This window comes from Pantherophis guttatus, chromosome 3 (genome assembly GCF_059756535.1).
Source record: "Pantherophis guttatus breed Tessera chromosome 3, ASM5975653v1, whole genome shotgun sequence".
Taxonomy (NCBI): Eukaryota; Metazoa; Chordata; class Lepidosauria; order Squamata; family Colubridae; genus Pantherophis; species Pantherophis guttatus.
In genome coordinates, this window is record NC_142065.1 from 185,460,504 (window position 1) to 185,488,328 (window position 27,825).

The 27,825-nt window shown below is 36.5% G+C and overlaps 1 protein-coding gene across 3 annotated transcripts in view; it reads right to left on the reverse strand.

Annotated features, from left to right (window-relative positions):
• Positions 1-618: 618 nt before the first annotated feature.
• The window catches only part of MMP16 (matrix metallopeptidase 16), a 154,073-nt gene continuing 126,866 nt past the window's right edge, over positions 619-27,825 (reverse strand). For all 3 annotated transcript variants that reach the window (XM_034422389.3, XM_034422388.3, XM_087890779.1), the window contains 4 exons: positions 26,655-26,793; positions 15,254-15,404; positions 9,805-9,920; positions 619-5,165 (listed from right to left, as the gene is read on the reverse strand). In XM_034422389.3, the coding sequence (XP_034278280.1) occupies positions 4,831-5,165; positions 9,805-9,920; positions 15,254-15,404; positions 26,655-26,793 (741 nt within the window). In that variant the 3' untranslated portion in view covers positions 619-4,830. The remainder of the gene's footprint in view (positions 5,166-9,804; positions 9,921-15,253; positions 15,405-26,654; positions 26,794-27,825) is intronic.

The following is a 27,825-nucleotide window of genomic DNA, read 5'->3' on the forward strand; positions in this document are numbered from 1 at the left end:
TCTATAAAGGAACATTTGTATTTTTTATTCAAAATAAAGGATTTATTCAAAAGTCAATGCTACTTTTTATTTCTAAAATTGGAATTTTCTTGAATTTCTTACCAAAAGCTTACAGGTCTTTTTTTTTTTTAATCCATTTTTTTCTGGAATGCAATATTTTGCTTTTTATCTCATAAGGTTCCCATTTCTCAATAAATTCACACCCTTATACTGAACTTATATTACATCCACATGTCTGTGGAAGTGAAGATAAAAATTAATTTGAATAATGGGGTTACAAGAACAGAGGGCTGGGGGAAAAAATCAGTTGATTGCTTTATAAAATAAAAGAAATGGTGACATAAGTTTACCTTCTATGACAAAAGTATGCCCAAACTTTTCATATTTATGAATTCGTATTATATCTAGCGGTATACATTATTACCATTCACTTTTTGTAAAAACTATTGTATAACTCCAAATACAAATATTTGTTTTCCCTTATTTTTTTAAAAAATGGCTGTGCGCTTTCTCCTTCATTGTTTTTAAGGAAATCTGAAAGGGAAATAAAATATTTAAATGAAAAAGGGAATAAATATTGTCTGTTGTTGTATATTAAAGTAATGGATATATAACAGAAAAGATGCAAAGTTTATTGACTGTTATCCATCTGTCATTTTTGTGAATGTTCATAATATATCTATATTTCCATTTTCCAAATACAGATCAGCCAGTGCTGACAATCTCTTTCGGGAAGCTTCAATGGATGTGTCCAAAGTTTTGATTATTCACCAAACCTGTCTGCAATCACCTGTCTTATTATATCAGTATCAACATTCACCATTAGTTTCTTGCAATAACATATAAATTTTATGGATTGGATCCAAACTCAGAATAGATTCATTCATATGATGAATGCCAAAGCTAACTAATTGGCTACAGTTAAATACAACCAATGTACTTTAATTATTTTAGTTGAAATTAAGCACAAAATAATTTGAGACAAAAGAAAAAAAAATACTATCTTAGTAGCAGAACTGATTGCTGATAGAAAACTATAATGCTTTTTCCGGTTAACTGATATGCTTTGAAAGGAAAGGGTAAGGAAATGGAGAGCTCTGGGATCTGCTCACCATACGTAAGTCATGTAGTGCACCATCAGCTGAGTTAGGTATAACTGGCTAATATAATGATCTCACAGTGGTACAATTATTAAAATACCATATATCATACCTTTAAGAGATTCCAAACCTCTATTTGCTATGCATATGTGCTATAAACTAAGGAATTCTTTTCTCTTTCATTCTGTCATCCATTCATCAATCTGTTTATGCTGATGGGGTGTTGTTTGTGCAATCCTGTATTACATGCCTCTTTTCTTTACAAAATAAACCCTCGATTCAGAATAAAAAACAAAGCCCCAAATCATGTTCATTTCAATTATACTAATCTTCATGCTGTACTCAATAGAAATATAAATTCAAGGCAGTCCAGCTAGTCATTACCAAAAAATAATACACATATATACTTACACTCTCTATAAAATGATTTGGTAATGTGGATTAGGAAATTAGTAAGAAACTGATTTCAGTCTAGTATATGTGTCTGTATTTGTGTACACACACACACATATGAACCCATACGTGTCAATGATGGCTGTTTTCAAGTATTTTAGTATTTGTATGCATTTTAGAATGCATTTAAAATAAATCATATGTAGAAAGGACTGGTTTCACATGAAACATTTTATCAAAATTAAATAGAAATTTGTATACTGTAGCTCATTAGTAGAGTACATGTATACATAGCAATTTTTCCATTCACCTTGTACCAGTTACTAATGCTGGGAACATTACATTGAGAAATTCTCTCCCCATGGAGTCAGTTGGAACTAAGCAGGAATAAGATCAGATTGTCTGTATATATTCCAGCTAGAAGAAGGACTTTTCACCCTTTGCCCTTCTGTAATAGAACAGATGAATTCAGACAACATACATTAAGCTTTTTTTTTTCTTGTAAAAATTTAGTCCCACTCCAAAATGTTTGGAAACATCTTATTTCCCATTCAGCTTGTGCCAGTTTGCAAGTTAAAGGTCAAAGAGCAAAGACATCAAATAGTACACAGTAAGGAAATTCAGACAGCGAAGGTTTTTCTCTTTTTCACAGAAGACAATGTTTAACTCAGTAATGACAATCAACAGATCAATGAAGTTCAAGGCAAGCTGTTCATTGTATCAAAAGCTACCTCCCCAGAATCCTAGCTTTCATAAAAAGTCAGGTATCTATCTAGTGGGGTGCATTCTTTCCGAACACTTTTCATAAATTCACAGCCCAGTGACTGTAAAAAACATGTCACTGCGAGAAGCAGCTCCTAAAATCAATAAAAGAGGTCTGTCAGTTGCTGACTTTTCTCTAGGGAAAAAAAAATTAATATATAACCTGCTCTGCAGGTCACATGAAAATGACAATACTGCTGTTAGCATAAAATTACACAAGATGACATAATGCCAGGTAGTCCCCTGGGTTCTTTCCGTGACTTAGTGCACGGCTAAATGCCAGAGGTCTTCCAATCCTTTGAGAACTAAGATGAATACCAAATGACCACATTTTGTGAAGATAAAACAGCAGCCAGGCAGTATCAGATGTTGCTTTCTCTTCTCCTTGATAGGGTTAACTATGCCTATAAGTGTCCATATTCAAAAGCAAGTTCTGTACTCATGCAGAATAGTGTTTCAAAAAAACTTAAAAAGACAAGCTTTTTTAAAAATAAAAATGAAGCCAATTGTTACATGAGTTAGGTCTAGTCCCACAATTAAATCCCATTTTCCTATTGCTCTTAAGGTGGAGAAGGACCAACGCTTTCATGAAAGCTGAAGGTAGTATGATAGAGGGACTGTTTCCAGCAGCATCTCTTTCTCTTCTATTCATCCCAGTTATGCTGCTGTCATTTCCAATCAACAGAGCTCAGCACAAAAAAGCCCCACAAACTAGTGAGCAGAGACAATGTAATCCATAGGCAGTATTGCCTCCTGCTAGCAGACGGTGTTTGAACTGCTGCAAATTATATGTATCTGTCTCCAGCCAAACGGCAGCCAAGTTTTCAATTCTACCCACAAGTTCACAAAGGTACGATGCATGGCCCTCCAAGCACAGTACCAAAGAAAAGGTCACTTGCATGATAAGAACGTAATGCCACTCATTCGCCATATTTGCTGGCAGAATTAAAAAAAAAAAACAGTTCACGCACCCACTTTTTCAAGAGTGTAAGGGAAGCTCATTATTTGTTAATGGGACCCATGGGGTCTACCAATAATGAGATCAATATTGTTGGGAGAAAAAGAGCAGCAGAGAGACGTGGGAGACTGATAAAATGGCTTGGCATAGCACCAGCTGAAGACAAGGAGGCAATGTTGAAGAACTGTCACTACACATTCGGTATGGCAATTAAAAATAAATAAATAAACCCAGCTGATTCAATTCCAAGGCTAACAACTGCCTTCTATTATCTGCAAATCCACTTGACCACCGCCAAACCCATTCTGGCTGCCTCTTCATTATGAAGTAACATAAGAAAATGTGCCAGCCAGGACTACCTACTGTGTCCTGGATACACACTAGAAGCACCAGTGATGGGAGAAGATAGCAATGGCATTGAGGGCTCTGTAGATCTAATTTATGAGTTATGGAGTGTTGCCTTTAAGTAAAAGCAGAATCTTTGTACTATTACCATTTCAATCAATATTATTTTCCACCCTGAAAATTGGACTGATAGTTCTCAAAGAGACACTGGTAATATAAACTTAACACTAGTCTTTTGTTTCTCAGTAACTTTTAATTTATTTGATTGCATTCTTACTTCTGGAATTTGCTGCTTTCTAGTCTGGTTTCAAAATAAGGTTTCTGAGAAGCTTATGGAAAGCCTGGGACCTGATACAATTCTGGAGAAAAGAGAAAAGTGGAGAGGCGAGAAACCAATAAATGCTAAACCAATCAGTAAAAAGGATACTCTCTGAATATAGTAATGAATATAAATGTGTGAAAACATTGAGGACATAGCTCTGAACAATTGTATAAAACACAAAATGAATATATTATTAAGGCTGTTACTATATTGCAGATATTTTGGCCCCTTGTTTGTTGGAAAATGGCTGTCCAAACAGTCAGAATTCCTGTATGTCATCCTGATCTCCCACTTGTTAAAAATTATGTGTAGGAGTATAGGACTATATCTGTAGCTGACAGAAAGCATTCCTCTTTGGAGACAAAGCTGTTTTGGATCTTCACACTTCCTGAAAGTTCCATTGTGATTGTTGTGTTTTAGTTATTCTATCTTTTCTCTTTAAAAAATGCTTATATCTTTTCTTTTCTTTTTTTAACCTCACACAAAATTCTTTCAAAGAGAAAAAGAAAGGAAGGAAGGAAGGAAGGAAGGAAGGAAGGAAGGAAGGAAGAAAGAAAGAAAGAAAGAAAGAAAGAAAGAAAGAAAGAAAGAAAGAAAAGACAGACCCAACTGGGATGCCAGAGATTCTTCTTTTTTCATGTTGTTCTTTTTTATGAATATCCTGATTGTTTTGCATTGGGTATATTGAGCGTGCAGAGGAAAGGCTGGAACTGAATGACAAAGACAGACGAAGGACTGGAGAAACGGCAGGTACTGTGTACGACTGAAGCTTCCTACTGGAGAAAATTCTCACTCTTGTGCAGGACAAGCAGCCCTCTGGATTTTAAAGATCATCCCTGGCTGAGACAGACACAGGCCTGCTCCTTGGTAGGAAACTCCGTAACAGCTCTTTTGTTGGATTTCATGTTACCACTACTCCTGGGAGAAAAGAAGAAAAAAAAATCCCTACATCACACCCACTCTTGCATAGAGCGTTTGCAGTAAAGTATGTGGCGGGGTGTTCCTTTCCTCTTGAACTGGAACACAGTGTAAACCAAGACAAGGAGGCACAGGGCCAGTATGCAAGGAATGACAATGGCTATAGCTTTCACAGTGCTGGCTGTGTTGTCCAGTTTGATGACAATGTCTACATCATCTTGAGGGCTGTGTCGGTCTTTGTCCCGGTCTGCTGGTCCATCACAGCCCATAAAATCCTTGAGGATAGATCTGGGATATCCCGGTTCCACCCGGAGCATTTGATTGTTGAATTTCCAGTATTCTTTGCCTTTGTAGAAATATGTGAAGCCTGTTTAGAAACAAATATTGAATTATTTAAACGGACTGACATTTAGACATCTCTCAGTAAAAGAACCTACTGAAAGTGAGAATACAACTGCAATTTGCAAATGAATATAAGAACTCCCCACCTAGTCAAAACAGCATCCTGATTCTATAAACTATCTTTGGTATAGATTGCTGCACAATTTTATGAAACATTTTTTTCATAAAACAATTCTTCTGCTTCCATCAAATTAGACTGTTTGTGCACTGATCAACATGGTTGAGTCACGTCATGAAGTCTAACTTGTTTAATGTGATGGAAGAATTAAGTTTTAAATACAGTTTTAAATTGACACTTGAAAATAACTTGAGCCTGATTTGCTCAAGGAGCAAAGGAATATTGGTCAGTTATTGTAAATTATAGCAGTGAGTTAGCTAAATTGATCCCATCCTCTTGAATCTCTTCCCTGTTGCATCATCATCTTTAAAATGAACTCTGAAACATAAAACAGGTGTACACAGCTTCAAATCTTCAGAATTTGATCATTCAGGACAATTATAGGGTGCCTAATTGCAGAAATCAGCCTCCCTGCCAAAAAATGTAAAGCTTTTACTGTCTCAGCTGAAAAATGGTACCAATCCAATAAAAACTTTCACAATGGGTATACAACCTCCTGTTATATATCAACTGCATGTAAACAATTGGGAGTTTTATCCAGTTTTATAACTTTGCCTCTTGTGAGAGACAGTCGAAAAATTAAGCAGATTTGGAAAAAAGCAAAAATTTATTGCAATAACATAACAAACATATAAACAATGGGCTCTATCTTTGAATGACAAAAAGGACAAATCTTTTTTTTTTTTTAATCACTTATTTCCCTATTCCAGGGGTGTCAAACTGGCGGCCTGCAGGCTGGATGCATCACAGGCAGGCCATGTCCACCCCAGCTCCACAATGGGAAAAACATTGCGAAACGTCATGTGTCGGCAACGTGACATGGCGAGTTTGATACCTGTGACCTATTCAAATTAAGCACCACTTTTTTACTTTCCAGTTCAAATTTTTATGACAGAAATGTAAAAACAACTTGGCTTGGCCATTTATTCAATTTCATTTTCTTTCTTAAAATTGAATGTATGTGAAGCTGCTTTGGAATAATTTTATTTTGGTGCTAGTAGACACAATCTTTCCCCCATTTTTTAATGTGCTTACTAGCTTGGCTTGAATGACGAGGCTTTAAAGATGAGAGGTAGAGGAAAGAAAATATGTCCCTTGACATATTCTGCAAGTTTCAAGTTTCTGCAGTCTTCCAAATTGTTTAAGAAGAAGTTCCACTGAAATCAAAAAGGCTTCTTTCAAAGAATATTTCCAATATTTCATTTAAGTGCAAAAATACTTTGGGGTAATGGAATATCCATTTGAATGTGAAAGCTCACAACTGTTTTGTTTTACCACTGTGGAAGGACTATGAACTGCTACTAGGAGTTTCCATGGATAGTTTCTATTATCCTTCTATAAATCTTTTATTATGGCTACAATGCAAATTCATTTATCGACTTACTAATTAGCTTAATAATATGCATTATTTTGGCACAATCCATCTTGTTTGGATTATTTGCTTGAATTGTTTGACAATGAATAATCATCACCATCATTACTTTTGAAAAATTACTACTATATGCTGTGGTATTCGACAATGCATTTGGAATCTTGCTGGACAATATATAAGTTTGTTATATCTATGAAGGTGATCTAATGCAGCAAAACAATAACATCATGATGATTTTTGGGTTACTATAAGCAAACTCCCTCACAGTCTGTCACGTATGTTCTACAAACGCTAAGATCCTACTGGTGAGAAGAAAATGCTTATTTTGGAGCAACATAATTTTCTTAAACTGCCAGGCAACATTCCTTTGCACTGATTCCCTAAACACCTCATCCTCCTTGACCTCTTAGTTGCTTCTTTTTTACTCTCCCTCGTTCAGCTCCCACCACAGCGTAGGTGTCTATGAGTCAGTCTTCAGCTGTTTGCAAGAGAAAGCAATATTTCCTCTCTCTTCATTCTGGTTAGTACATTCAAAATCTGTTTTTGGCAGTTTACTATTCTTTCTCAAATCTGAAGTTGGATTCTGGTTAGCCACTCCTTCAACAGGATAGAGTGGGATCTGGAAAACCATCTTTCCTTAATGAAAATGGGCAAGTGATTTGTTTTCCCACCTCTGCAATCTATCTCCCAATGCTGAGAGGAAACTCTACCTTCAATTGCACTGAGCTTGCTGCTTCAAGGAGGCTGTAGGCTTTTATCCCCAGTGAGCTCAAGGCAGCTGTTATTTTCCCTTACAGTACTTTCAGTGTAGCCAAAATCATCGGGGTGGAGAAGTTAAAGCTTCCCTGGTGATTGCAAAGTGCAGCAAAGTTTGGATATTTAATGAAGTAATGTGCTGTTCGATGATTAGCACACTAAATAGATAATTTGTACTGAATACTCCCAGAAAACAGATGACAATGATGCCACTGCACCTGATGATTTAGCAAAGGATATGGAATAATACATGGGAGACATGGAGAACTGGAAACAGAAGTGTGCACGCCTCATTTGGATAGCAACTCCAATTTCTTACATAGTTTAACTCAATACTATAGTCCTACATTCTGCTGAAACCTAGAAGAAATCTAGATTTCTTGAAATTATTTTTTGTTTTTATGCATTGTACACAAAATGTACATGTATTATTTAAAGAGAATAAATTGACTCTGCTAATAAAAAAACACTGCTAGCATTTTTTATATATTAGCAAAAAGCTTTTAAGGTAGAATAAGATCTATGAGTTAAATACTGGTAGCTTAAATCTGAACATAGTCTTCTACTTCTCAGTTGGCATGTTTTCATGCTTCCTTCCAGCCCCCTCCAACAACCCCTTTACCCGAATGAATGAGAGCCAAAAGGATTAATGTAAGTTGCTAAACTAAAAGCTGGTCCTCTGAACCTTTTCCCCTAAAGCGATATGATACAGTTTCAAGTGAAATCTCTGAAGAGGAGAAGGAAATGATTACAGGCAAAGTTTAATCACAGTTCTGTGAAACTAGGTATGGTGTTTCTCCTATGTAACCTTGCTTGTTTAAGCTTAAGGCAATAGCCAATACAATCCTGATTTTAGGGTACAATCCCCAGCACATTTTTGGCAGGCTTCAGCAGATAACTCGTTTCTTTCTTATTCTCTGAGAATCCATAGAATTTCCTAAGTTTATCTTTTAAAAACAACTGAACGAAAAAAGAAATATGCTTTCTTTTTAGTTTTATTGCCAGATATTTCTTTGCCAACATTTTAGAGACTGTGAAGTTCAGTGTGACTGAAAGACTGGAAAACCAATAAATATTTCTGTTATGTACCATGTAGATATGAGTCTAACAGACATATAGCTTATACCTGCAATGTAGATAATTTGCTTTTAAAGGTTGTAGGAAAGAGAGAGGGGGGGAGAGGGGGGGGGGAGAGAGAGGGAGAGTGAAAAGGGGGAGGGAGGGAGGGTGATTTGTTTTTCCAAATCATCTACCTTTTTGAAAAAAGAAAACAAGAAAACTTCTATAGTTAAAAGGCTTCATTCTGAAAAGAGCTTTTCTTGATGGAAAAGGCAAACTTAGAGGAAGGAACTAATTATTTCTGGGGGGAAAAGCTTTTGTTAGAGCAATTGGTGATTTGAGCTAAAGGAAGGAACAATGCTTAATAAGGGAAGAAATATCACATCTCATTTACAGAGAAACAAAAATATTACTGGAGACCTGTCATGGATAAAGAGAAAGAAAAGTAAATAAATCTCTGACCAATCAATTGCATGTACACTGCTAGCAGCTCAACAATTGGTTGTAATTGTATTTGGAAATTTAAAACTTTGCAATCAAATAGCCAACAGCCCGAAGCAACAATTGACATTCATAGAATGAAGGCCTTCATAAGCAAGAATGTAATGCACATATTTCTGTAGTTCAATTCAGTTCAGCATTTGATATTCCTAGAAATATGCAATATTGTATTTGTTAAATAGACTTATGCAAAGTATAAACTTCTAACTCTGTATTAGGTGATTCTAACCAAGTCTAGGGTAGATTGCTTTGAACAGACTTTTAGAATGATATATTTCCATTTGAGTGGTTTGTGAAAAAGTTCTGACCTAAAATATTTTGTTATTTGTAAAAGCAAATCTTTCCTTAGCTGCGATTGAAGTTCCCTTTCACAGGAAGTAAATCCTAAACTTTGCCTCTAAGCAAATGGGAAGGAGATACCAGCTCCTGGATTCTTCGCTCAGCTGTAGCTGTCAGAAAATAGCATTAAAAGAAACAAAACAAACTGAGTCATGGTCCAATATAGCTCCTCCCCCTCCCCCATCCACATCAGTTACAAACTTGACATTGAGGATGTCAATGCAATGCCATATATTAAAAAAAGCTTTGGGCCTATTCCAATTATTACCTATCGTAAATGTATTTATTGCACTGTTATGGGAACTCACATTTAAGTAACAAAGAACCCTTTGAATAAATGATGAGGAAGGAAAGAAGGAAGGAAGGAAGGAAGGAAGGAAGGAAGGAAGGAAGGAAGGAAGGAAGGAAAGAAAGAAGGAAGGAAGGAGCAAGCATTTGTGTTAACAAGAAGCTACATACCATTTTCTTTGTGAACAAAGGCTCCCTGAGGTGATTCTGGGATACCTTTCCAGATTGTGATTGATTTGGGATAACCTGTGTCCATAGTTCTTATATCTTCACTGTATCTCCAATACCTGAGAGAAAGAATGAGGTTAAAATAAATTTTATTTTATAAATAAATTTTATGAAAAAAAATAAATTTTTTTCCCCCAGTGTGTGAAATGAAGTACTTTTTGAAATGATATTAGGGCAACATGGTTATTTTTATTTAAAGATATACTTCTAAATAGTAATAAAGACATTTAAACATTTGATGATTGAATACATGTTTCCAATAAGTACACAAATGAGTAATCTATCCCGAGAACCAAATCAATGAGTGGTTTTATATAATCAAAACAGCTATGATACCTAGGGGTTAAATCCAGCTGTACAATGATGAATATTATATGCAATGATATATACCAATGCCTTATTCAAAATTTTAATCACAATTTGAGTTAAGGTTCCCATAGCATTTCTAATTCTATGTTGTACTTTTCAGAATCTTTTTTAAAATTCCATTGTGCAATATTTATCAGCTCAAGCAGCTAGATTTCTTACATATCTTAATTTATAAGGAAATAACACACCATGAAAAGAATATACATATTTAAAAAGAAAAAGAAAATCAGATTGCAGTCTTATATATGAGAAGTAAATTTCAATGAGTATTTACAAGGAAATTTGTGGAATTTTCTTAATATTTTTTTTTAATTATTTGTATTTTTAAAAAGGAGTTATTTTTTTCTCCTATAGCTACTCCCCCCTCCCCCCAGTTAGTAAAAAGGATTACTCCTGGCCTCAAGTACACATCAGAAATCACATATTCTATATATTTATCTCTCTACATTTATGTATGGCTATCTGCATCTGGTATACATATAGTAAGTATGCAATTTGTAACTGAAAGCATTTAGTCTTATCCTCAATAAATTTGAAATACACCTTATTTATGAAGTTCTTAAGAAGATAGATTGCCTTATTAACTGGGAGCAGAGCAGTAGTGGGTCTCAAATCCTGTCGCTACTGGTTTGCTTGTGGACACGCGCGCGCTCGCCCTGCTTCTTCGCATGGGCAGAAGCTTCTGTGCATGTGCATGGACGTCTGGGTGGGTAGGCGGAGCCTCCCGCTGCTACTGGTTCTCCCGATCTGGGGCAAACCAGTAGCAACCCACCACTGGAGCAGAGACCTGCTTTTCTGATTGGCCTCAGAGTATCTATATGCAAGAAACTCTGAAATCCTAATCAAAAGAAATATCAAATTCAGTTTCGGAGATTCTTTGTCAGTAGCCATGTACATTTGGAGAAGTTCTATATAAAAGCTCTATTTGCTATGAAACATTTCCTAGAAAAAAAATTAACATTTTTTTTCTTAAAAAAATATGTGTATATACTATATATATATATACAAACATTGTAAAGCATTATGGAGGCAGACCACAACCCTTTGCATGTAGATCAAGAAATTACATCATCGAGTTAGGAATAAACAAATGTGGGCATATTGGTGGAAATGGAGTCATTTTTTTTCTTAAAAAAAAAATCCAGTAATCCCTTCCCCTGGACTGCAACGATATTTTAGTAATGCAAAAACAGATTCCATTTCCACCAATATGCCCACATTTGTTTCTTCCTAACTCGGTGATGTAATTTCTTAATCTACATGCGAAGGGTTGTGGTCTGCCTCCATAGTGCTTTACAATGTTTATATTTGAAGGTAATTTGAAGCATATTTGATAAAAGTAACTCTCTAAGTTTTTAATAGGGCTTATTTCCGAGTGGGAACTGCAGAAAAGAAAGCATCTTAGTACTATATTGCTGCCTAGAATAAAGGTTCATTATATTCAAGTTTTGAGAAATCGTGGATAAGAATTTATTTTTGCATCAATTAAAACAACTGGGAAGAAAATAGTTGCTGGCATTTTTTCTATGCACAGAAAAATGAAAAGATCCATAGAACGTCAGGTAGTTACCATGAGGAAAAATAAAATGACGAAGTTTGGAGATTTGTATAATATGACTCATTGCTTTATAGATTTTTCAGTATTTTTCCCTTGCTTTATTCAAGGTATATTCTTGTTATTTACAGATGCAATAATTCTGAATACAAAAAACAACAATGTTATGTTAAAGAAATGGACAGTTTCGAGAAACTAAACATTCCTTTCATTATATATAAGTAGTGAGTGAGAACCAGCACCAGTAATTTCAATGCTGAAAAAAGGCAGAAATGGAAGGTTGAAGTACCTGCAAAGAAGATATGTAATACTTTTGAGATAAAGGATCAATCAAACATGGTTTGAATAGCAGAATGCACATAGGTGAAAGTTATTTGCAGATATTGGGTTTCTTCTCACTTGTTTTATAACTCTATTATGCCTATTTTATAGCATACATTATAGTTATAATAGGTTTCATTGAAATGGCTAAAAATAGCGGTGTCAATGTTTAGCATGAATAATGGGATGGTGAATGGGGGCGACTACCATGATCAAAAGATGCAAAACAATCAAATAAGAGGCAGAGGGATAGCAAGTTGAAATCACTATATAATTCAATAATTCAAGAGGTGTGGAGTGGCCGTGTGGACGTCTGCCTCCTGCTTAGTTGAATAAACTTAAGATTTATGCAGGGACCATGCTCTTGCATTCATTTGATTCTTTGGGATTTGCTTGTCTGTCTGTCTGTCTGTCTATCTGTCTGTCTGTCTGTCTGTCTGTCTGTCCCTCTGTCCATCCATCCATCCATCCTCATTGTGTTGAAAAGTCGTGAAGCACTTCTAATATAATCTGCAAAAAATTGCTTCAGAGCACTGGGAATTCTCTGCAATGTCTACATCTTTTCCCAGGATCACCTGGAAGCAGCAGGAAAAAGATGCTGCTAGTTTAAGGTATCGCAGGTTGGTGCTACATCCTGTTCCCAACGCACTCCTCAGAGACTGAAGTCAAAATGTTATCCACCAATACTCTATGGTTGCTTAGGTCTATCTTTCTCCTGGGAGGTTATAACACCTTTTCACAGCCTTTACAGGAAGACATTTTTCCTCCTTTGGCTTTGTTATCACCTTTTGCCTCACTTTTTTTATGCCTACCAAATCATCGCAGCTACAGAAGCAACAGTGGGCTATTCTCAGTTCAGAAAGAACTTTGTAAGAGGCTTATATGTGCAATTAAAACCAGTGGGAGAATTCAACCTATATTACATTAAGAAGTTAAAAAAAGGGAGGGCTATAAACAATATGTGCTGAGAAGCTTAGTGTGATATGGGCTTATTCCCACTAAGTGGTCAATATCCTGTAATAGCTCAATTATCTTAGCATGGCTCACATTTTTCAAATCTTCTCCTTTATACACTTTATTGCATTTATGACCTGCTGGATCTCATAATGCTTGTAGTAACCTTCTCATCAACAGAAGTTTTTCTGTTGTTACTTTTCCTTGTGTTTTTTTTTTCCTTTTCTTTTTGGACACAGTTTTTTTCTCTTTCTCTTTGTCATTGTTGTATTTTAAAGAAGTCCTTAACTTTGTAAAGTTGTCAATAGAAAAAATTCAAATCTATAATACCCCGAATCTCAAACATGCAACTAGGATGCCTACCATTTAAACAGTCCCCAAAGCATGTGAACTGAAAAAAACATATTAAATAGATTAATATTAAAATAATATTCACATCCATAACAAGCAAATTATAAAACAGTTTTGTCCTCCGTAGACGTTGATGGCAATAGGCTTAATGCACTTCAGCTTCCCAAATGCTGCCTGATTTCTGTCCACACAACTGTACGCTCTGGAGGAAAGGCTCCATTTCTCAAAATTGGATTGCTATCCTCTTAATAAAATCATGCAAGTCCAACTCAAACAGGAAAACAAAATAGTAAGATTGTTGAAAGAAATGCGGTTCGACCCATGTTGAGGTTAGATGGAAGAATAGACAACTGCATCTGTAAGTATCCCAAAGTCAACTGACCATCTACTGGATATAGGCACATCTAGTATAACTAAACTGGCTTAATCTTTATTGCTCAATGTTGAGCAAATGATAGACAGAGCTCAACTAAAAAAAATTAATAAGGCAAACTGTAAAAAGTTTGACCTAATTGAAGACAACTTCCTATGTTCCTTTGGAAGTAAATTAATATTCATGCTGTTAGATTTTCTAGTCATTAGTACAGGCTCATGATTTCAGATCCCCACGTATGTTTTCCTCTTATTTGCCCATGCAAATGCAATTTTCACCATTTTTTCTTGTCACTAATGTTGCCAGGTGTCCACTATTTGAGCGGACAGTCCACTTTTTTCACATTATGTTCACTATTTTTTTTCACAAAATAGTGGACTTTTTTTTATTCAAAAGCTTTATGATGAAATTAAAATGTAATTTAATATTTTACATATTATTATAATATATTTGATATTTTGAATTTTAAGTAAAGTTTTGAAGTGATTATTTTAATAAGTGTTAAAATGTTTGTAAGAAAATATATAATTTATTTGTAAAAATTTTTTTTATTTTTTTACTACTTAACACTCCCCCCCCACCCTCCCGCTTGTCTGCTATTTTTTGGAAGCAGACCTGGCAACCCTACTTGTCACAGTTTGAAAATACTGACTTCCTACTTGTGCCATCTCCAGTGCAACTACGTGGTGTGTTTTCTGTGCTTTATTTTGTTCTAAGAAACCTTTGCAATTTGATTGGCAATCATGCAAAAGTAGGAATGCCAGTTTTTCTTCAAGAACACCTACTGAAGCTTTCATTACAGATCTTTCAGTTTTAACACTTGGTAGATATGTAGCACGTTCCCCATTCAGTTTGAAACCTAATAGAAATATGTTGTTTGTGTGTGATATTTTTAAATTAGTATTTTTTTCTTTCCTGTGTGCTACCTACCTCTTCATGTGCCTTTAAAAAAAAAAAAAAACTCCAGCAACAATGTACTGTTGGATTTACTAAATAAAGAAATGCCAACTGGAAAAGTCTATAGGTAGCTCAAGGGAAGAAAAATAATAATTAAAAAACAGCAATGCATTTCTTCTACATTTCAAACTGGGGATACTTCAAATATTATAGGAACCAAATGTCCAAAATAAAACACAAGCAGCAACAAACCTTCCTGCAGAAAAGCTGAGAAAACACAATAAAGAATGCTTATTTTAAAGTTGGTTTTTTAGCTTGGCTATATGTATAACTGAAGCTTTAACTTTATATATAAAATTAATTTTACTCTGCATATTTATATATTTATATCTGGGTTTATTTGAGTAAATCTTAACTGCACCATGCTCAGCAGCAAAATGATCAATATTAGTGTTGCCATAATAGTGCTAAATAAATATTCCATATTTTTGAATGTGTATTAATACTAAGAATGAAGGAGAACAGCAAGCCATGTAAATAATGTTTGTTCCTTCCAGAATGAACACACTAACCTGTCTCCTTTGAAGAAGTAAGTTTTCCCAACATCCTCCCACCAAATTGCTGAATCAATACCATGAGGAGGAATCCCACTTCCTAATGATATCAAATCATGAGGATACCCTGGCTGGAGGGTGGTGTCTTTGAAGATCCAGAACTTGTTACCTGTGCAAAAAAAACAAAACGCTGTATTAGTCTTTCGGCAGAAATTCTGATTAAACTGAAGGATTATTTTTACAAGAGCCCAATGTGTTGCATTCTTGTAATGACATACATAGGATGAGGACTAGGTCCATGCCACAAATACATAGATGGGACATAGAGTCCACATTACATGGCTATGTAGCTGCAACTGTCTTGGTGGAGTGTAATTTCAGCTGGCTCACCTATTTTGCAATATCCTGCAAGGTTCCATGAAATGAACAACTTTGCCAAAATATATCCATCTTTAGAATTCCACTTATCTCCAGCAGCCCAGATCTCTATGCAGCCAATCAGAAGTAAGTTATCACTTTATACGTCAGACATGCTCCAATTGCATGCCATAGGATATATTTCCTATATCTGTTGCTTTAGAAACTGACAAGTAGAAAAATGGGACCCCAAACACTTCTCCTAATGCTTAGCGTGTTATATAGGCAGCCTTGCTACATGAACACATATTCACCCTTAGGCACTGTTTTCTATCAACAGTTTGAAATGAATTTTTGTTTCTCCCTATAGACTAAGGATCAGATCTGTGCTAGAACCATTGTGACAGAAAAACTTGAAAATTATTTCTATTTTATAGATGTTCCACAGTAGTATTATATAAAGGATAAAAAAGGAGAATGCAAGGAGGAAAGGGAAAGGAGAAAGGGAACTTTCCTTCCCTTTCCCTCTCTCTTTCTGATTTACAGCATCTCTTTTTAACACACATTTAATTAGAAAATATGGTAAAGCTTTATTCCTTTGCATGCTGAGTGGTAGAGTAAATGTTTTACCAACTTCTTTATCATCCACTTCAAGCCTATTGCTGGTATATATTTTTTACAAATGCATCCTTTTTTATTCAAGAAATCAACATTATCACTCAAGGACCTTTTCTCAAAACTCTCTCTCTCTCAAAAAAGTTTTGTTACACCTGTTTTCCTGCAAATGATAAACCTTGTATTCGGAATACCTGGCTTTATTTGCATGTCTTTGTAGAATATGATTAAAAGGAAGAAGAAAGGAAAGGCATAATAGCATCCATTACAGCAGAAGTAAACAACATTTGGTGGTATATTAAATCACAATATAGTTTTCTTATACTGCACAAAGGAAGGAAGGGAAAGGAGGGACAACTTGCAAAGCAGGCTATATTCAGAAACCTTTTCTTTTGCATCTCAAGGATCTTAGAAACATACTCCTATTCCAAAAATATTATTTCAGTACAGGAAACATTTTAGAAAATATCCACTGCAGATCAAGGATTTTCTAGTTTCATGGCTGCCCAATTTCCTAGAGGTATTTTTAAAGATAAATCTCGCTGACGTTAACTATTAAAACACCGAATGAAAGCCCAGGCCATTTTTTTCCTTAAAGATTGACACTATAAATTCATTTCATATTAAGTATTTGGCTCCATTTACCAGTAAAATTGATACTTCAGCTTTTGGTTAGCAATTTTTCTAAACTGTATACTGACAATAGCTAATGGTTATCCAGTTTTCTTTTTGGTGGGTTTCTAGGTGGGTTTAAATTGTGGCCTCCGGGGCCCCAGTTCACTACTGGGCCTTGAGCTGTTCGGAACTGGGCTGCAGAAGCGGTGGGAAAGCACTTGAGTAGTGGGTGAGCACTTGTACGCATGCTCCAGTTGCACAAGCAGTGAGGATGTGTGCCCGCTGCTTGTGCAAATGAAGCTGTATGTGTGCATGCATGCTTGCCACTCATGCAGAATCACCCCTATCCGCCCCCGCCCCCCCACTGGACCACATAGTTGGAAAGGGGCTCTGGGTTTACGGATAGAAATGAACACATTTTAACACTTACAATAAAGTTCTTTAAAATATTGATTTCTTTCAGCCTTTTTAAAAAAACTTTGGAGGAGTTTGGAAGGCAAACTACTTCCACTTCCCCCTGGCTGAAATCATGCCCCTAAAAATGTAACTTTTGTTGACAAATGTTGGCAATATAAACTTAGGAATGCTCAGAATAAAACAACCATAACTATAAATTGTGCAACTCTATTTTAAAATAAAATGGGTTTGGTGGTGGGTGCCTCATGTTTAGTCAAAACTTAAATAACACACAGGATGTCCCAAAGATATTGTTTTTTTCAAGATGTTTCACGTCTCATTCAAGAAGCTTCTTCAGTTCTGAACTTGAGCTGAAGAAGTTTCTTGCATGAAACTTGTCTTTTCCTTGAAGACAACTTCCTTATCTTTAAGGAAAAACAAAGTCCAGTTGCTTTTTGAAAAAGTACCTTTTGGACAACCATGACTGAGAATCTCCATAGACATGTAGCGCGGGGGAGGGGGGAGGGAGAAGCAGAAATGGACATCACATAATTTAACAACCGGTTCGCCCCAGCACCGAATATGTGAGCGTGTGGCCTTCTGCGCATGCACTTCGCTCTTGCGCATGCACTTCGCTCTTGCGCATGCTTGTACACAGCTATATAGGACGGCATAGCGCTGGGGCAGATGGGCGAGCCCACCCACAGGTCACAACTACCCGTTGCCTGAGGGAGAGAAGGGGGTAGGATAGAAGAGGCTGCTGTGGTGCAAGCCTGAGTGAGAGAAGGAGGTAGGAGAGGAAAGGCTTCTGTGGGACAAGCAGATGAATCCATGAAGGAGCAGAGGTGGTGGAAGGAGAACTCAGCAGGCAATTCAAGAGAGGTAGAGATGAGAGAGAAAGAAAGGAAGAAGGGCTGACCAGCCACATGAATACCATCTCATCATGTGACCTGCCGACTGGGAAAAGACTGACCATCACCCCACCACATGATCTGCCTGCTGAGAGGAGACTGACCACTATATGACCAAAGCCAGTAGAGGTGCCTGAGCGAGGGACCAGTGTGGACCGGTGGCCATACCAAAAAGGGCCAGGAGAACTCAAACTCCAGCAGCCCTTTCGGGGGTAGCACTACAAACATTTAACCGATAGGATCTTTTTCACCCAAGAACTCACATGAGTTTGCAATGACTATTCACTTTCATTCCCAGAGGCTTCATCTACATTATTTTCTTAATCTGCTCTACCCTGTGGTTTTCTAGATGGATACATTGACCTTGATTTCAACTCACTGTAGTCTAATGTTCTGAGCATGCATACATTCTTTTTCTACATTATTTAAGAAATACAAAAAAAAACAAAAAAAAACCCCACAAGACTTTGTTTGGGATCATACAGTATAAAACAGAACGTTTGATATACACTATGTTCTTTCTTTTCATTGTAAGTTGTTGAAAACATTGAAGAGTTGGGTGGCCTTGAAATTAAATTAAATAAACAAATGGCTGGAAAATTGGCTTGGTGAATCTCAAAGTCCTTGAAACCTTTGATTTGGATATGAATGTTATTATCTGTGGAAAATCCATGCTGCTATAGCTAGAGCAGGTGTTCATGCTGCCATATTCATTCCCAGTGTTTGGGTTTGAACCAACTGTTCCTAAATCCTTTTTCCCTCTGTATTAATCTCTAGGTTGCTCCTGGATTTCGGGAACATGGCTGTTTTATTTCTGGCTGCATACATTGTACAACTCATCCTAACATGTGTAAAATCATGGAAGTAGAACAGTCTTGTTAACCATCCATTATAGAAGCATTATAAAGTAACAAAATTATATAATTCTGCTCATGTCTTTTCTTCTGCCATTTAACTCTAAAAAAATTAAACTCTAAAAGGTAACCGGATATATCTTACTTTGAAACTGGTGAGCAATGTCAACAGTAATTACTTATTTGCAAGTTTTCTCTTGGGCTCACACTGAGATATATTATGCATGCACTAGATAAAGGGCTTATTTTGCCTCGGCTGTCAACATTATCTGTAGTGCAGACTATATACAAGAAACCCAAACAGAACTGAAGCTTTTCTTAAAAGAAAAGTTTATTTTTTGTTTCTTAGGCTCAAGAAGCCAAAGCTGACAGATTTCGGTTGAAGGATGAGGTCATGAATAGAGAGCCACATTTTGGATGAGTTTGAGTAAGGAAACTGAACAAAAGCTTTCACATTCAGAACTGAACATTAAAAGGATTTTAAGACAAGAAACAGACCAAAACTGAAATGAAGTTAAAGAATGAAACTGGGCCTAGTTCAACCATTATGCTCCTTTGTGGAGGCTATTAAACAATATTTCTGCTAGTTGGGTTCTATATAAGACATATTTTAAATTCTGTATGATTCTCTCTTTTGTGAAGCAAGGTGAATATGCACAGTGTGCAATTGTTATGCAACAACTTGCATTATTATATGTACTCACAGAGAGATACATGTATTTTCCATTAAAAAGTCAAAACTATTTACTCTATAGCCACGATGGCGAACCTATGGCACTGGTGCCACAGGTGGCACGTGGAGCCATATCGGTGGGCATGTGAGCTCAGCTCCGGCATGCATGCGTGCGCCGGCCAGCTGATTTTCGGGCCTTCTGGGCCCACCAGAAGTCAGAAAACCCACCAGAAGTCAGAAAACACACTGTTTCCAGCCTCCGGAGGGCCTCTCGGGAGGGTGTAGAAGGCCATTTTTGCCCTCCCCAGGCTCCTAGAAAGGCTCTGGAGCTTGGGAAAGGCGAAAAACGGGTCTACCAGGCCCACTGTGCCATCACATGCCAAAAGTGGTGGTGGGGGCGGAGTGCATAGAATTATGGATGTGGGCACGCGTGCGTGTGACCCCACCGTGCTCCCCCCGTTTTTGGCACGCGATGGCAAAAAGGTTAGCCATCACTGCTCTATGGTATAAATCTGTTGAAAAGCACAAAATATTGTTAGTTAAAAATAACTAGAATCTCTGTATCTGACCTGAAAGATAGATTTAAGTGACAGTAGGTAGTAGAATGCATAAATTAATATTAGTTTAATATTAGGTGAACACTACAAACAAACAGTACAAGCAAGCAACAGTTATTCCTGATCAAATTTACTGTTCAAGTTGTATAAGAAGGGAAAAAAATACTTAACTAGGTTATTATTTTTCTTATATCATAAACATTGGCATGGTTCATTTCATTACTGTTGTATCATCTTCCCCTATTTTATAATTAGGCATTTGATTCTTATCCATATCCTGTCTTTATATTTTATCTTACAAAATATATCTGTCAGCAATGGCATCAACAGTGTTGAGAGTCATGGCAGCTGGGGTGTGAATTTTTCTACAATTTTTATTTTGCTGCATTTAGCTTGGTACAAGTTTTAACATGGCAGATGTCTTTAACAGTTCAGCTTTCACATTGTTTAAACTTCACAATTTGTATCTCTAATGTTTAAAAAGCAGTTACATACTCCTGTAGCATTTCTTGTTCCTTTTCAGCAGAAAAAGCAGTCCTGAATCAAATAAAAGAATAGAATAGAATAACAGAGTTGGAAGGGACCTTGGAGGTCTTCTAGTTCAACCCCCTGCTTAGGCAAGAAACCCTACACCACTTCAGACAAATGGGTAGCCAACATCTTCTTAAAACCTTTCAGTGTTGGAGCATTCACAACTTCTGGAGGCAAGTTGTTGCACTGATTAATTGTTCTAACTGTCAGGAAATTTCTCCTTAGTTCTAAATTGCTTCTCTCCTTGATTAGTTTCCACCCATTGCTTCTTGTCCAGCCCTCAGGTGCTTTGGAGAATAGCTTGACTCCCTCTTCTTTGTGGCAGCCCCTGAGATATTGGAAGACTGCTATCATGTCACTCCTACAACTTCTTTTCATTAAACTAAACATACCCAATTCTAGCAACCAGTGCATGACTGGCGGCACTGGTGCTATGACCCTTGTGGTGTTCTGCTATGAATGGTGGCAACGGCGCAATGTACCACATATCTGGCCACGAGCAGCCACAAGTGGCTGAAGAAGAAATCAGGCAGTGGTGCAACAGATGTCGGGGTGTGGGAGGCCTGGCTGCAGTAGTCCTAAAGTAAGCGGGTGTGGGGCACAAGGGGCAGCTCCATGCCCTCACCCCCACCGTAGCTTGATTTTTAAGCCTGTGCCTCACCCCACCTTGTACAACCAGATGGTTGACAGGACTTAACTGGGGCTTATTTTGGGGTAGGGCTTATATTAGGCAGAGGTGTAAAAATCGAGCTAGGGCTTGTTTTCAGGGAAGGTCATATTTATGGGGAAATACAGTGTGTGTGTGTGTGTGTGTGTGTGTGTGTGTGTGTGATTTCAGATTTCATCTATTCTTTAAGAAAGTCTCTGCAGAAAGGACATTAAAAAAATTCAATAACACCCATGGAGTTCAAAGGATATATGAAAATCATTTCCAAGTAAGTATATATAAAAATTAGTGGTACTAACCATACAAGAATAGTATTAAAATGGATAGCACTTTTTTTTCACTATACCATGATTTTTTTTTGGAAAATAAAAGGATATGATTTAATAATACTTATAAAATGGTATTACTTATTTATGGCACTATTAGATTAGGATACATTTCCATAAACTAGAAAGGAGAAATTAATTTATATCAGAAATATTAAGATATGTAGTAGAGATATATACATAGAAAGAAGTACTTGATCAGATCTCTGGCCCTTTTCCCAAAAATGAAAAAAAAAAGAGAGAAACTCTTATTACTTATGCATGTATGACATCTTTTTGAAGGCTGGAATAGGTCCTCAAAATAGCAAAGACATTTCCACAAAAAATAAACATCTGGAGCTGAAAGCATCCTGATTTTCTTAAAAGTCTGAAAACGGAAGATCACATCTACTGCTAAATTACCTTGAAAGTTCTCCAAGTGCTCCCCAGAGAAAGTCAAGCCAAACCAATTATACATGGCATGAATGAGGGGAATACATCAGACAGCAAATGTGTTTTGTTTTCAGCTTGGAACAAAACAATCCCTTTCGATACATTGGAATATTCTGAGCTAAGGGTGTTCTGTCAGAACAAACTCAAAGCAGCTTGATTCTTTTTTCTTCTGATTAAAACTCTCAAAACACACTTGTTTTGGACTCAGAATCTTGAAACAGCTCTGTGGTATCAAGGCTATGTTCACAGCATAAAAGGTAAGAGTATGGGCCCTTCTCTTCTATAAATCCTCTGGAGCTACCCATCAGTTTTGCTTCTTGCCTTGGTATGCAGCCTGACAGTTTTCACTGCACCACCTATTTTCTAGGGAGCTTCCTAGCACATAGTATGTACTGGTTTTCTGGCAAATCAAAAGAAAAGAGAAAGGGAAAAATGAAATAAATTATATAACACTATCTCCGATTCCTGTAATACTGAGACATGCGATCAATGAATTCAACTCCTCTTTCAATGAAATTTCATTTTAATGTATGCCGATTAGTGTACATTCAAAGTGACAATAAAGTTATTCTAAGTCTTCTGTCTATTCCAGTGTTGGTTAACCTTTTTGGCACCGAGTGCCAAAACTGAAGTGTGCGCATGCATGCACGTGCTGGAGCGCTGGAATCCAGAAGAGAGCAGCAGGCCAGTGCGCATGCGCGAGGTGGCCAGCTGCCCTTACGGGTTCCATCATGCACATGCATGCCAGACAGCTGGTCCAGTGTGCATGCATACTAGCCAGGTGCTCTCTTCAGGGTCCTAGCTTGTGCATGCGCGCCGGCCAGCTGGTCTTCACATCAAGACCAGCTGGCTGGCATTCATGTGCATGCCAGAACCCAGAAGAGTGCATTCGGATGGTGTGCATGCACACGACAGAACCCAGAAGAGCAGCTGGCGAAGGCGCACATGCCCACATAGAGGGCTCTGTGTGCCAACTCTGGCATGTGTGTCATAGGTTTGCCATCACGGGTCTGTCCTATCCAAGAAGCTTTTTCAGTTCTAACTGACTGGTTGGGAATGGAAGGATTTATACTGTTTATAGTTCAAAGAATGTAAATCCTTCCATTCCACACCAGTCAGTTAGAAGTGAAGAAGTTTCTTGGATGAGAAGCTAAACATTTTCAAAGAAAAAAAACCCAAGAAAGTCCAGTTGTCTTTTGGAACTGGGTCACCTCCTTAATTGCTTGGAGGAAAATCAATCTCACAAGAGATGAATGGAATCAAACTTTATTTAAAAAAAGAAATGTAAACATTCCTTTCCAATTTTAAGTAGTTATATATAAAATATTTGATAGTGGAGGGGAAAAAGCGGATGATTAAATCAAGACAGCATCTTAGAAGAATCCTTAATACAAATACAAATATATATATATATATGAGATAAGGGTCTAAACAAGATGTTTCAGGCATCACTGTTATAAAAAGATTTCCAGTTTCATAAAATTTATTGTATAGAGGCGGTAATCACCAAATGAAAAATTAGACTTAAACAAATTGAAACAGTAAATAAATGTGGTATCTTTTTAGCTTTTTTCTGTTTTTCTAGAATACATGTTCTTAGCATTTTGTGTTCATGCACCCTTCTGTGACACCCCTCCCCCATAATTAGCTGGGAAAAAGGCACTTTACCGTGTTACCTATTTATTAAGCTAATAAAAAGTTTCTCAAAACTGCACTACTTACATTCTTGGGGTCAGAAGCTTTCAAGTTAGGGGGTGAGGAGAAATTCAAAGGTAGCCAATTCTCAAGAGACTCCAGTACCACCCAGCATGCTGTCTTAACCAACCTTTAAGCTACAATGAGCCACTCATTATAACAGTTAAAGTTGAGAGTTTTCATCTAATCCCTTATTGTGTTGCTATAAATGTACCTTATTTAACAAATACTTTATGAGTAATTATATTCTTCATGGGTTTTCAATCCCAGTGAACAGGTTGTAATGATAAACTAGTATTTATTCAGTAGAATGTATAATTTTCACATTAAACTCAAATTAGATGTATATTTAAAGTTTTAATTTTAGGCAACAGCTGATGCCTGGTGAAAAACTGAGGGTGGGGAGAAGAATACAAAAAACTTCATTGCACATGCCATATTTTTGGTCTTTATGAAATTTTTAATTATAAAGGAAATTTGCATGAGAACAGGAACATTGTTAATACTTCATTTCCCACCTGAATTGGTAATGGCAGATAAATCACTATGTAACACAGATTGTACGAAAAGCAAGACAAATAGCTAATGTTAAAATAACTAATTTTGATTAGCTATTATTAGTATTGAATATTAGTTTTAGTATTAGTTCTGAATGAAGGTGGCATATGAAATAGCAGGGAGATGGGGTGGCACATGATCCCTGCTTCTCACCTATAGGAAACTTTGCTCTTCTAAACTTTGGAAAAATAACTGACATTTGTTGGGTTCTTTCAGATGGGAGAAAGAAAGTTCATCAAGTGATCGTAAGGTATCATAATTTTGTCCCCTAAATGATCTTGGATATTGTACAATATAACCCTGGATGATAGTTAGCAAATTGAACTAATTTCTGAAAACAGACACATGGTAAAGATTCCTCTCGCACATATGTGCTAGTCGTTCCCAACTCTAGGGGGCAGTGCTCATCTCTGTTTCAAAGCCGAAGAGCCAGCGCTGTACAAAGACATCTCCGTGGTCATGTGACCGGCATGACTAAACGCCAAAGGTGCACGGAATGCTGTTACCTTCCCACCAAAGGTGGTCCCTATTTTTCTACTTGTATTTTTTACATGCTTTCAAACTGCAGGGTTGGCAGAACTGGGACAAGTAATGGGAGCTCCTCCCCATTACGAAGCACTATGGATTCGAACCGCTGAACTGCCGACCTTTCGATCGACAAGCTCAGCATCTTAGCCACTGAGCCACCGCGTCCCATATAAAGTACATTAAAACAGTCCAATTTAAAAATTGCCATTATTATCATTGCTCAGTAGGTAGGGTACAAATTTTATAAATCAATAAAGTCTAAGGACTATTATAGAAATTGGAAATATATCCTTGTGGCAAGTGTAATTGCAACAAAACCACTTGAAAAACTTTTGTTAATGTCTAGGATGTCAATATGTCAGAACGTGAAATTTTAGGAATAAGAAATCTTCTGAACTTTCCCTAACTTGAAAGATTTCACTGTTCTGATTTGAAATGTTGACTTCTCAGCTGTGCATTACTTTATCAGAAATAAGCAAAATTAAATTTTACTTATTTACAGTTCACCAAATAGACACCCCACGTATCTTAGAAATACCAAATTAGAATAATTTAAAGTCTTTAGGTTTCTTTGATCAAAGTCAGTATTCTAAGTTGTATCCAAAAAATAATAGAACACAGTAGTACATGATACTGGAAAGTAAAATATCTTAAGAGTTCTTAAAAGATGTCAGTTTTCTCATGGAATCATGCAGTGAGATAACTAAAATCTTGCAATACTTTGGTCTGGAGAGAGAGAATTTCCCTGAAGATGGGTTCCACAAGCTTGGAGGAATAGATCTCTGGTCCTGGTGGCCGACCTGATTAGAACCTGCAAAGTTATCCTGGACATATATGTTTGCCTTCATTCGTGATAATTTATGGTTTCAAATCATGGTTTCAAACCATGTACTGGTAAGAGGCTGAAATACATTTGATGGATTGCTGTAAGTGCTGAAATGTATAAATGTTTATTGAAATTTGAAATAGAATAAATAAATTACCTAATTTTAGGTACCTTGGATCGAAAATTGTTGTCCATGATACACCTAGTTAAAGGTCATGGCAACAAGAACTTTAGTTGTATAGCAGTAGTAGTATAGGCAGATTGAAGGTATAAGTACAAGATGGAGTAAGTATCTAAGACACAGGTTTTACAGGATTAGGAAATTTTAAAACATCTGGGTTTTTAGGGAAGCACCTTAATTTTGGCATTTTGGTTCATACCTCCCAGTTCTTTGCTGTCAAAAGCTACTGTAAAGTCCTCTGGGGACATTCAATCCCTCTTTGGCACTCTCGTGCAACCAGCTATTCTCTCTGTAACCTTGGCTTGGTCTTGGATTGTTTGTATTTCCTTGGTTTAATAAACAGATCTTGATTACTTACCTAGCTTTAACTTGCTTCCTTTGGGCCATTGCTTCAGTCTCTTTCAACTCTTACGTTATTTATTGTTGCTATAAACTATGTATAAGACAATTCTAAATTATAGGCTTTTAACCTGAAGCAGTTTTGGCTATCATTCAAAGAAAGATGTTTTATTTTGATCTAAACAAGTACTTCCTGGGCATGGTTATGTATTCAGTTAGTAATATTTTCACTAAATAAAGAAAAATTATATAGTTCTTTATAGCCTGCCTTTCTTCCCACTTAGAATGATGGTAAGCTGCAACAGTTTAACAGTCTCTTAGCAGAATTTTTATGAGAGCATTATTCCATACTTCTTACCTTTAAAGAAAACAAAGTTTCCATCACTGTTTTCATAAACTGCATCAATGCTTGGAGGCAGTCCCCTCCAGAAGTAGGTAATCTGCATGGGGTATCCATCCATCACCCTGTTATTTCTGACTCGCCAAAACCACTGATCCTAGAAATAAGCAAATGCACCTCTGATGATATTTGGAGACATCTGTAATGATCACAATAGTTATTGAGATACAAACTTTCATTAGCATTAAGTTTGGACAACAATTTTGAATGTTTCTCTTATTAGCCTTGGCAACCCCCCTCCCCCCCCCCGGTACAAACTGGAATAATATTTCCTATCCAAGTTAGAAAGGTAGACTATTTTCTTTATCTCCTCCTGTTTCCATGACTTCACACTTAATCAGGGTGAATGTCTATAAACTTCTTGCTAACTTGGATTATGGGCCAATTGTAATTTCCATTAATTATGATCAGAGCAAATGGAAATACACTGTGGGATTCATTCTGAAGTTGAAGCAAGTTGCCTCTTTGTACAATTTTGCTAACCTGTATGACTAAACTTATTGATCCATCCCTTTTAATGTTGTGAGTTTTTTGTATGTTGTTCTTTAACGTTTTTATGAATACTTATTGTACCTTTGTAATCTGATCACAGGTTTTTAGGAAGTAAGTGCTATTTCTCTTTTTCCAGTTGTAACAAATCATTGGGAAACACATATTTTTATAGAAAAAAAATGGATAAATCTATAGTGTTATTTCTTATCTTAGTCCTGGTTTTAGTTATATAGAAAACTATATTTCCATCTGAACCTCAGCTAAACCTAGATTTAAATACTTTTAGAAAAACAATTTTCTTTATTTTTAATAATGAATATCACATTCAATGGAAAAGTAGAAACTTTGACAATTTCTAAGTATACAACAAACTTCCAACTCAGAAAAAATGCCAGAGCAAGTAAAAGTTAAATGAAGAATTACAAAGGCATTTGATAAATGATACAGATAACTTTGAAATTCATTTTCACTGAAATGCAGTTCTACATAGATCAAATTATCAAAAGCAATATTTAACTGCCTCAATCTAATTCATTAGTTTGTTGATAAAGTAGTTTTATTTACAATACCTGATGCATTGGCTTTATTTAAAAATATGCATACATGAACACTTTCACATACTTTGTCCCTGTAAATT